The sequence below is a fragment of the Hippoglossus hippoglossus genome, chromosome 15 (genome assembly GCF_009819705.1).
Source record: "Hippoglossus hippoglossus isolate fHipHip1 chromosome 15, fHipHip1.pri, whole genome shotgun sequence".
Lineage (NCBI taxonomy): Eukaryota > Metazoa > Chordata > Actinopteri > Pleuronectiformes > Pleuronectidae > Hippoglossus > Hippoglossus hippoglossus.
This window is the reverse complement of record NC_047165.1, coordinates 8,937,583-8,949,965: the sequence shown is the minus strand read 5'-3', so window position 1 is coordinate 8,949,965 and position 12,383 is coordinate 8,937,583. Positions and strand designations below refer to the sequence as shown.

Here is a 12,383-nt window from a genome sequence, read left to right as displayed (position 1 = left end):
TTCACAAGTATCGTGTATTAAAGTACAGATTCGAGGCAGATAGTCGGTGCTTTTTACTTTTCAAATCAAGATTTTAATTACTTTTCATAAACGTCTGATATTTACCTGATCATTAACACCTCATGTGTTTAAGATGTAAGCATTTCCCCTCTGATCCTCTCAGATTATTTCATTTAAATCACTATAAATACTAAATTGAGTTTCAGGCCGTTGATTTTTCCTCATTAATCATCTCATGATCCCTCAGATTTATCTCGAGAGCCTCAGAGGGACTCGATCCACAGGAAAAGGCATTAAAAACCAGCTCCACCGCAGCTTCAACAGTAAAAGGATCTTTATGTATTGATGCATTAATATTAACTATTGAATAATGTCAGCTTTGATAAAGTCAAAGAGGGAAAGTACCTTACATTGTGAAACTTTCATTTTGGAACGTTTCTGCTGATATATACTTGTCCTTTAGTTGTAATTACATATTTTTGGTGTAATGGTACTTTTATCTAAGTTTGAGTCTGAATATTTCTTAGACTAGTGACTGTAATAATAAGTGTAATTTTCTGTCTTCTGCCTACTGTCCATTATTCTTATATCTACAGCATATGAAAATATTCCTGCATTTTACTCCCTGAAAGAAAAACATGCTACTAATGCTCGTCGATCTCACCAGTAGAATCTGTTGGGGACGACGCCGTCGTGCACGAGCTGCCACTTTCTGCCAAACTCAACAGAGACGTAGAGCTGAAAAATGAGAGGAATGCATTAACCAAATGAGATACAGCATGAAGAATAATTCTCAGAGTCAAATCATCCAACTAGAACTATTTCCAGATTCATGTGCAACTTTCATTATCAAGGAGCTGTCAAGGTTGTGTGGCATCAATGTGTTAATGTTCTTCTGAATATTACACTGCGGAGCACATTGTGAAAATGCATCAGCTCCTATAAATAATACAAAGATGCTCTGAAGCCATGTTTCTAGAGTAAAAAATCAAATTAAAAATAGCAAAGATCAGGGTCCTGGTATGAAACATTCACAAGGCCTGTCATCTTGCTATAATGATGGAGGAGCAGGCTTCTTAAGCTCGGAGCTTTGCAAGGATAAGCAACATCATTTTCACTCATCTAAGAGCTTGGTCCTTCAAAAAGACATGGCAGACAATCGATACATGTAAAATGAAACCAAGCAGAGATTCATTTCATTCTCTAAGTGACAAAAGTGGGGAAAAACAAACACCCTGATGGAATTTCGCTTTACAAAGACATCCAGAGAGACCAGAAGGTAAACTCCTCTCCAGCGTCTTTATTTTGACCCATTGATTGGCCCTCGACAAAAGCTTTCATCCTCCTCCCTGCACCATTTATTTCACTTCTCAGACCTTGACTGTTTTTCTCTGGGAAAGTCAAGTCTTCCAATAGCGGGCCGGGGAGGCCGAGTGATGTGTGTGGTGTTGACTGAAGCAGACAGCGGGGTTCTCACACAGAGTAATGAAGGGTGTGTGTTTATGTCTGTGTGTGTTTGTGTGTGAGCCTTTGTGTTGTTTGGGTGTGTCTCACTTGTTGACATTGCTTGTGCTCTCTAGGACACAATCACAGTTTGGCTCCACAGCCGGACCTCATGACTTGTTTATGGGAGCAGGTGATCATCTGCCTTGAATGTTGGCATCTGCAGCCCTGGTGTAAGTGGCAGATGTCTCGGCTCCTGATGACCATGTCCTGAGATGAGAGCCAGCCACTATCATCAGAATGAAAGCTTTTGTCCGCGATAGGAACCTATGTTTTGTATCATTTTATAGGGGTATTATTTGTGTTGTGACCCGAAAGGCTTGTGATGAATAATCTAACAGAGCATCAATCTGGCAGCGCCCTCAGTACCCAGCGAGCAGAGGCATCACCACCAGCAGGTAAACCATATGCAACAACCTTTATTTCCACCCAGAGATTCTTTTTCTATTTGTCACATATTCAGTTTTTATTCCAGCTATTTCACGCCACCTGACAGCTACGCACACACTCTACCTTTTGGTCGTGGCTGTAAGCCAAAATCCAGTCCTCCTGCTCGGGGTGAAAAAGCAGGCTGAGGATATCAAAGGCTAAGCTGTGTTTCTGATAGGACGCCCCCTCGTCAAGGCTAATGAGCAGGCTGCTCTCCACCTCCGGGTCAGTCAGCAACATGATCTGAGACGAGACGAGAAATGAGACGGGGGAATCAGCGAGCCACCTTGACAGCATCCAGTCCACCGGGCTTAAGTGTGCTTATGCAATGCACACGCTCGAGTGAGAGAGAGAGAGAGAGAGAGAGAGAGAGAGAGAGAGAGAGAGAGAGACCCATGGTGCAGATTCCTGCGGGGCTGCAGCTACGTATTGAAAATAGTGTCTCTGCAACACAGTGAGAGTAATTGACAGATTTATTCAAACAGCGGCAGGACTTTTCATGACATGAATGCAGAAACGTACCTTCCTCTTGTTGTTCGGACTCACGTACAAGTAGCTCAGTATGGTTTTCAGCCCAACTTTCTCATTAAGTTTCTCATACGTGGTCCCGTAATCAGTTGACCTAAAATTCAATTATGGGATAAAGTAAATAGGTTGTGCTGCAGAGTAAAGGAGAATGGAGCAACACCGACTAGTTAAGATGCTGATGGTATCATTAAGCATATCAGGCAAGCAGAAAATTGCAACAGCAGACACCATGAGGCAATCTGCCACAGGGATAGAGAACTTTCAATCATCAAAATAAACAAGAATATCATTTGAGGCATGCAAGGAGAGTGAGTGAGCTATTATTATTATTAATATTATTATTATTGATACTTTGGGGATAATTTTTTTGGGATGTAACTTGAAAAAAAACAATTTTAAACAATGGACATTTACTGTCAAAGAAATAGATATCAGTCCTATTTGCCTGGTGACATTTCAGGAGCGAGCAAAAATGCACTGTTTTATACTTTTATATACTGCACTGTATAAAACACATTCACAGTTTCCTGGATCTTTTTATAGGATCTTTAGTCTTTAATGTGTTAAAAGCAATTGGTAAATATTCTGCCATTAGTCTTTATTTAACTCTTGTATATCGATGACATTGGTTTTTACTTCCTCCTTGTTTAGAGATGCAAAGAACCAAATGCTGGATGTGTAAAAAAAACTATAACTGAAAAACTAGCCCATTTTAAATATATCAAATATATATATTTTTTGTTATGACCCATAGCACTTGCTTCTATAGAGTACAGAAACGACCATAAAGCATTGTTATCATTACATATAAGGACATAGTTTGAGTTTTATACATTATTCACTTGGTTTTCTGTTTATTAGATGTGCCAATTTAAATCTAATACAACAATCCTGCAGTAACACATAAGTCAAGTGTTGAGTTTCTGTTCAAACTTTGAGGTTTGTCTGTTGTTGAATCTATCTATGATGATCGACATGGCCAAAATAATAGGAACAACTTTTCAACATTGAACAAAAACTGAACGTTTTAACGTTCACAAAGGGAGGATTTATTGCAAGACTGTTGCAATAAATCAGGAGGTAGAGTGGGTCGTCCATTAACTAGAAGGTTGTGGATTGATCGACCTTCTGGTTCGATCCCCTGCTCCTCCTGTTTGATGCAAGATACTCCACCCCAAGTTAACCCCAGACAACTGTGTCATCAATGTGTGAATGGCGTGTGATAGAAAAAGTGCAGTAAATGTTATGAAAAGGGCTTGAAGTGGTCAATATGACTAGAAAAGCACTATAGGCCATTTACAATTCATTAGCAATAATTAGTATAACTAGGTGTTCCAAATAAACCATAATAAGATTTTGCTTTTGTTTGACCAAATTGACATTTAATGACAAAGAAATGCTCAGAATATGATCCTATATAATAATAACAATAATAACAACAATATGAAGAAGCTGTGACCAAACAAAGACATACAATGGGACATTTCTTATATGAATATAAAATCAGAGAGTAATAAGGAAATATCAACAAGCTGATAAAACAATGTTTAGTGTGTGTTTGGAGAAATGAAGATGGTTCAGAGGCTTCAATGTTCCAGATTAATACCAGACAGGAGATCTTACCTCCACAAAGAACTCTCTGTTACTCTGCCGGTGTTGAAGTCATAGTATTTCGTCAACATGAGGATCACCTACAAAAAACAGATACATCAAACAGATTACTGGCTTTGAAGGAGTGCGTCATCAGGTTAAAAATAAAGAAAACAGCAGCAATGAAGTGTCAGAAGCAAAAGGAGCTGAGCCGTCGACTCCCCGACAGACACGGTTTCATTAAAACCCGAACTAAACTCTGCCGTGTGTCAACCCGCTGCCCACGTTTGTCGTAAAGCTAAACCTTGAGCACATTCTGGAAGGGATACGCCACTAACGTATGTATGCTGTAATGATATTTAAGACTCCGTCGACGACCGGAAAAATGCTACCACTGCTGAGCTACGAGTAAATTAATAAATAAGTCAACACAATAACTCACTCCATGCAGGCACAGAAATATAGAGCTCGTAAATATCACGGACACCTTCTTTGAAGAGATCGTAAAAAGTGTCTTAGTCCTGTGTGGTTTACAATGCACAGGCTTTTACTTAATATACATGACACGCTGTAGATTTCCAGATGTCTTATAAATTACCCCAGATATTAATGAACGACTGGATGTGGTCATTTCTCTTTCCATCTGTTTATTTTGGAGACCAAATATCAGACTCTAAATCAAAGTCAGATATTTATGCATCCTGTTTACTTGCATGTCCTGTTTTCCATGTGAGGCAATGAAATAAGAAGAAGTGCAAGTGTTACGATAACTTCAGTCCAAAAGAAGGATTTTTTCCGCCCAAGAGTCGTCTTTCGTATGAATTTTTAACACTCTTACACAAAAACAGTTGTTTCACCTTGTGCCCTGCACCCTTCACACGAATGAATCTTTAAAGCTGTGCGCCGCCTGCACTCTGCAATCGTAAAACCTGCAGATCATACGGCTCTCTGGGGAAACTTGCCTGGGCATTGTGCTCAGCTGTTCATATACACATCTTCTAATTATCAGGCCTTATGAGCGTTTGGGGTAACACTCTCCGTTAACAAGTGAGAACTTCATCATGCAAACAAGAGATGATGACTTGTTCTTTAAAAACCACGCTCGCAGGCTTTCAAAAACAGAAAATCATGTTCCAGGCTTTCGCTCAAATCAAACAAGTCAGTCCTCCTCGCATCTGCCAGATAAGAGTCTGCCTGCCCGCCCTGAAAAATAATTGCTTCAGTGACACTGAACTGTGACACACACACATGCTGCGTGCATACATGAGGCACTTGCAGGTCATTTGTGTAAAATCCACTCCCTCATTTGTTTGGAAAACAATTACAAGGCGTTTTGAAAGTTGAATTTTTAAACTGATATACTTCACTGGTACAACGACATAAAACACGGTCACACTAACACAACATTAAAACAACACACTGGTCTTCAAGCATCTCATACTGAGTACAGGCAACTCACTATCTGAGTCTCTTAATTCCAATGAACAGTCACCACAGCCAATGAAATCTAATGAAAAATCCTTCTGTTTGTTGAAGGTACATCCAGAAACTCCTGTTGATTAGAAAGGGACATATATGGATTTTTTTGTGGCTGATGCAGACAAATCAATATGAAGGAATAAAAAATGTCCAATATATCACCGGATATATTTAATATATATACTAATATGTACTAATACTGTTAAACCATAAACTTTATTAGAAATAACTATAAATAAAACGAAAACACAAATACAATCAATTCTAAGATTTTATATCGGCAAACATAAATACCAATATGCAGTATTTGGGAAATGCTCCTATTGGCTGATTTGTATCTGCTAACTGTATATTGGTCAGGCTCCAGTTATGATAGGAGCTTTTTTATTACATACACCATGTTATAGGGTTGTAAATTATGATTTAATTTAGCCTGTAAAATAATGAACGGTGGAAAATGCCCATCACATTTCCTCAAAGGTTAACACATCTCTAACCATCTTATTTTGTTTGGCTAAACGTCCAAAATTCTAATATCTATTAACGATGCACAGAGAAGTAGGAAAATCCTCCAAAATGAAAAGCTTGGAGCAGGTAGTGTTTTCCATCTTTACTTAAAAAAAATATTAAAAGGAAAAACATTTTATTAAAACAGCTGCTGAGTAATATCTGAGTAAACATCCATTTTCCCAAAGAGATCTTACATTGTTACAATTTGTGTTTAATAAAACAACACATCTTTACCTGCATGATACATCCATACACATTAAATATTTAATCATGTGCCACACTGGGAAACCACAAGTCTTCAAATAACCTCTTGCTGTCAAAAAAAAGAAATAAATGTGCAATAAATATAAACTTTACAGTTGTGGTTTACTTCCTAATTATTCGCCCTCTTTTAAGAAATAAGCTGACTGAGAGAACTCGGACTGTGCTCCCACTTTGTGCTGAATGTATGAAACCTTTTATATGAGGCCCAGTTCACAGATAATCCACAGAGCTTGTTATAACTATGTTGCCCAAATGTGTCCAGACTGGGTTGCGGAGATTTATGGTCTTCCAATAAAATGGCCTTTATACCTTCCAAAAGTCATACCCTCACGGACACTGTCATACACAATAAAACAACCCGGAGCAGTCTGAAAATTAGGACAAATTATATCCCCAACCCCCCCTTCGGTATGGCAATTAACTTTATGCATTTACTTGGTAAGGATCCAGGATTACAGTCAGATGTGATTTGCATCCGCCTTACTGCCGGCTGGAAAAGTGTCTGTGAAGGATGTTGAAAGTGAAGGTGAAGCTCTGCGGTAAACGCGTCAATACGGCGATTCATTATTCACTTTGTAGATATTTCTGGGCCGAACAGGTGTTTGAAGTTCAGCATGTAACAAAAGCCATTAAACTGCGATTTGAAACCACAGGCCGAGGGCTCTTCTTTTCACCACCCACGGGATAACAGCATAACTTAAGTAATAATGCCATATATCTATTAGCATATATCTCCCTTTGAATTTCAACAAGGGCCCCACATTTGATGCCAGCTACCATGTAGCGCAGGGCCCATTAGACCGCAGCAGCACCAACTTATCTCCAAACTGGATTACTTGACATCCAAGAGCAAGCAAATTGATTTTTTAACCTGTAATCCTTTGTAAATCTTAAACCTTGGAGGTAAATGGACTGGGATGAGTTTGATCATTATGTATGAGAGAATCGGGGCTTAATGGTGACTTAGAGCGGCTTAAGGTGAAGAGATTACTGGTGTAAAACGACAGTGCTGGATGAAGAGGAGAATCGAGTGAGGAAGACGAATCAACGAAGCGGAGAAGGGGGGGATTCTGCTCATGAAGGATGAACAAATGGAAGGAGCGACAGACTATGCATTACAATTCTTTCCCACCCGTTGATCCAGCCTTATCAGCTGTTGGAATTAAGTTGCCTCATCAATAATACTGTCATCACATTGAGCCACAGCAATTAAACACATGGCCGATTCCATGAAAGCAATTGTTACAGAGGCTACTGACTGGAATATTAATAATAAAGACCAATATGACATATTAACAAAAAACAAAAGGAAACAACAAAGCAACATGCCACACACATTTAAAGGTTCTGTTCAACCAAATCATTGAGAAAACATATGTTCTCAAGTATACAATGAAGTATAGACATTTTTTTTCAAGAATAAAGTCTTAGATGAGAAGAAACCCATAATATTACGCAAATATGAAGAGAACCCAAGTTTCACTCTGTCTGGATCCAAAATCTTGAGCCAACCTCATTATGATATTGTTTTGTTCTATTTCCGTGTCTCATGCAGCATCTAGATCCATGTACCTGACCATGTCCTGCACCCCCTGGTGGCTGACTGCAGTATAGGTCATAAACCCCGCCTCCTCCATGATAATGGTTGGGACAGGGACCAAACTAAAAACTCAAAGTACACATCAAATCATTTTTCTCAAAGATGGCCTTGTCACTTGAAGTAGTTTTGTAACACATTGATGTCTGCTCAAGTGTTTATTTTACGGATACGTTCAAAGCTACATTTTAATTAGTTAATTGATGCTATAAAAACAGGGTGAAATGTCACGATTGACAGCTGAGACAGACTCACGATTGGTCAATAATATGTATTGGTGGGACCTCACTGCCGTGGCTACATCCCCCTATCGCTACTGCACAGACTGGCTCCAAATGAACAAGATGGCAGAGTAGAAAAGACATTCATATTGTTAAACTAACTACTAACATCTGTGGATAATCCAGAGTATGTTTGTAGAAATGTGATCTTTTTTTAATTGCTCTGGTGAACTAACCCTTTGAGAATTAAAAAATCCATAGAGAAACAGAGCTGGAAATTTATTCACCGCTTGTTTTTCTTAAATCTACATTTCCTGATATTTCTCTGCTAATTATTGGAGGAAGTGCAGGGAGCTATAAACAACACTGACATATTATCACTTTATACAGTAAATATATGATATGGCGAAGTGTGTAAGCAAACCACTGCTAATTTACACATCCTTGCGGACATGGAGCAACATTATCATTCATTCGGAGTCGGGTCACTAGGTTCAATGCTCACTCCCCTTTTGGCTCCACTAACCCCTGAGGGAAATATCTGCTGAACGCTCCATCGTGTTCTGCAGATAGTCGCTACCTGTGTCCGTCTGCAGTTTGGTGCTGGGCAGGTAACACACACTGAGGAGCTTCTTTCACACACACACACACACACAAAAAACTGCTGGCATCTGCTGCATCTACAGTAGTGAGACTAAAGCAAAACATTAGTTATGGGCCGTAAAACCAATATAATGAGCTGGAACTTCAAAACTCTTTGTCGAGCTGAGGGGAGTTGCAGAATTGAGTGATAATTCACCGTGCGTTCATTTCTATGAGAGACAGCTTTCACACACAAGCAGTTCTGCGACATGTGAACAATGATTATAGCAGGTTTAATTGTCAAGATTTTAGGCTCTAGGGGGGGGGCGACTGCACAGCCAGGTCACATATGGGGCCCCCCCTTGAGCCCCAAATCTTGACGCACCTTCAATCATGACACAAGGGTCTTTGCTTGTTTCAGACACACACAGATGTCACTTTCCCTTCCATTTAAATAGTACATGCCCTTGCACCCCGCTGTGCTCCCGCAGGCGTGCTGGTCTTAATGTGGTCGGGCTCATTGTTGGCGCATTGCTATCTTGAGACAGCGGAAAGCAATTGCACTTTTGACCACACACACACAGACACACACACACACACACACACACACACACACACACACACACACACACACACACACACACACACACACAGTCTGTTCGTACATAAATCGGAAAACGTTTCCTCGGCCAAGAAGCGTTCTCCCTTACGACTTAGCAAAAAAGTGAAAGCATATCTGTTTTTTAAAGGGAATGGGTGATGATTGATTTATTGCATGTTAGACCCAAAACCTGGTTAGACCTGGTGGTCTAGTGGTTAGGATTCGGTGCTCTCACCGCCACGGCCCGGGTTCGATTCCCGGTCAGGGAACTCACCTTTAGTCTTGTATCTATACTGTTCATATTCCATATCTATTTCTTACTGTACATATCTTATTTATTTACATATTCCACTTTTCATATGCACATACTCTGCACTTTTTCTGCTTTTTTTTGCACTTCTGGTTAGATGCTAAACTGCATTTCGTTGTCTAAGTATTTTGTACTCTGTGCAATGACAATAAAGTTGAATCTAATCTAATCTAAAACACACCCACAGCCACTAAAGAGACTAAGTACAACTTGTTTGAAGCAGGCACCTGGCACAGCAGCTAATTTTTCACCTATTGAGAAGTGGATTTGGCAACGCCTTGGATACACTGGTACCACGCTGTTTAGAACATGCAATTATTGTTAAAATAAAGCCCTGAGTGCGATGTTGATATTCACACGAGTGGCAACTGGTGACAGACAAACTAATTGGGGAGGAGAAGGGTGAGAACACCTGCCACAGAGGTGTTAACAGTGTGGCAGCTTTTCAGGGTACAACGAAAACAGCTCAGAAATCAAACTCAAAGACCTCGAGGGCTGCTATGAATCTTCCCTTGATAAAACCACCACGTTAAACAGCATAATTTTACAGTTTGAGTAAAAGAAGAATTATTTACATTGCATCGACTATGGCGCAGCAACTGACTCCACTGGAACAAAAGGCTGCAGGACGGCACATCGTCGCATGCGCTTCAATACCTCAGTGAGACAAATAATGCACAGAGGCTTTTGTCTGCCACATCAATTTATATCACTTCATTAACAAAGGCAGCGTTTCCTAGTAGACCAGATGTTGTGCTGAAGCTCGGCTGTTTGAAGTCAGAGCTGTTGGCTCTCCAATGTATAGCAGGTCACTGCAATCATAAATTATAAAGCGACTCCACAATATCACACAAAATAAAGTATTAGTAAACTGATGGAGCCTGATATGTAAATATGAGGAGGAGTGAACTCGCACTGATTTAATGCTCTGAAGTTTCGGGGGAATGTGAATAAAACATTATTCCTGTCATCGTTCTAAGTTTGAAAAGAAATTCTTGAAGTAACAAAGTTTTAGGTTTTAAATGATAGATGCAGCATTCTTTTACCTTTACGCATAGTATCAATCTGTGAACATCAAACCAGGAAACTAAATGGACAGCAAACACATTCTCCGTGTTCCAGCTACAGCTCTCAAGACACAGCAAGTGTCTGACTTTATTGGACTCTGACTTTATTGGACTCCTCATGTTGAGACAATGACCCTGTGTGAAAGTAGCAGCTCGGTTGGTAAGTCAAGTGAAACGGATTCCTCCGTCTTTGGGCCTGTACTCCCACGTCATTTGTTTCTTCACCACAAATGAAAGCGCGGGTTAGTTCAGCAGCTACGAGCCACGGCGGCCTGCTGGGCTTGGAAGCTTCAGCAGTGCGCGAGTAGGGGGTATGATCAATGCAGGAAAGATTAGAAAAGCAAGTGGGTAGGTTTTAGAAACCAACCACAAAACTTACCACTGTGGAAGGATGTGTTTTTTTTCTTCCAAAGCCTTTTAACTCTTCAGCTCTCTGTCGGAAAAATTGGAAGCGCCGAGCGAGATGGGGAAAGATTGGTCGAGTGTTGACGAACTAAAAGCTCCCTGGACTCTTTAATAAACCACACTTCCTCTGACATAAATAAAGTGAAACAGCTGATATGATAAATATTCCGGGGAAGAGTTTCTCTCATCCATATGTCTTATTAGTCTCACCAGCCGTGTTTGAAACCTCCTCTTTTGCCAAAATGCATCACTATAAATCCAAAGAGGAAACTTCAGTGAGTGAATCAAAGTTATGGTTTTGAATCTGAGGCTCTTTCTTGCAGCGGCCAGATGGTGTAACTCATGTAATGTAGGTGGCCACTGTAAAATGAGAGTGTTCTCAAACACTAAATGAGGCGGCAGCAGAGCAACGGCCAAAAGGGTTTCTGTGTCAGAGACGGACTGCGGAAGCAAAGACTCTGTTGCATTGACACACCAAGCCGAAGAGAATTCAAAAATAAATTTGAAAGTCTGTGATCATTTTACTGTTAGATGTCAAGGGATTCTTTTGATTATCAAACTTTGGATTTTCTAAAAGCTTTTCTAGCATAAAACGCCAGACATCTCATTCCAGTGATCACAAAGAATTGCAAACACACAGTCGCGTCAACGACGGAAAAAAATAAGGTAAGATCTTATTATACATTGTTCCAGCCAAATTAAATTTCCCCTGTATGAAATCTTTCCCTGAGTTTTATGGAATGTCTGCTCTATTTAGGCAGCACTCGGTGCAGAGGAAAGGAAACCCAGGAGGGTAACACACACACACACACACAGACACACACAAAAAAACACACCGCAGGATTTCAAGGCATTCAAGGAGAACTTCACCACAGGAAGGCTTGGTGGCTTGGCAGAGCTAAACTCAGCCTGCCTGTAGTTTCTGTGCAGAGCCTCACGCTGAGCCTTAAAAACCCTCCGCCCCTGTTTATCCATGCAATGTAAGCAATGCCACATTCACAAATATGTCTAGGAAATAAATTCTTTGTCTTTAAGGCGTCTAAGGTTGGATCGCGGTGGAAGAATTCCTATCATTATGTATTTCATGAATTTATTTATGTTTCTTTAGCAGCATGTGTGAGCTTCACTCCTTGAAACATTACCAGTACCCCCCTCCACCGCCTGTCCATCACAGCCGCCCAGGAGAGAGGGGAGCTGGAGCCTCACACCGGCAGCAGCGGCCGCAGGGTTGTCTGAGCGTGTCAGCACAGCAATATGCAGGGAACTACACGAATCAGTGGCCAAAACACTGGTGTTT

General features: G+C 40.4%; 1 protein-coding gene and 1 non-coding gene across 2 annotated transcripts in view; one reads left to right on the top strand and one right to left on the bottom strand.

Moving 5' to 3' along the window:
- LOC117775362 (VPS10 domain-containing receptor SorCS1-like) overlaps positions 1 to 12,383 on the bottom strand; it is a 47,687-nt gene that overhangs the window by 27,195 nt on the left and 8,109 nt on the right. The window contains exons 2-5 of the mRNA XM_034608440.1: positions 4,084 to 4,151; positions 2,455 to 2,554; positions 2,017 to 2,175; positions 665 to 738 (exon numbers count right to left, since the gene is read on the bottom strand). Coding sequence (XP_034464331.1) covers positions 665 to 738; positions 2,017 to 2,175; positions 2,455 to 2,554; positions 4,084 to 4,151 — 401 coding nt within the window. The remainder of the gene's footprint in view (positions 1 to 664; positions 739 to 2,016; positions 2,176 to 2,454; positions 2,555 to 4,083; positions 4,152 to 12,383) is intronic.
- Positions 9,502 to 9,573, top strand: trnae-cuc. Its single transcript has one exon. It is a non-coding gene; the product is annotated as a tRNA-Glu (tRNA).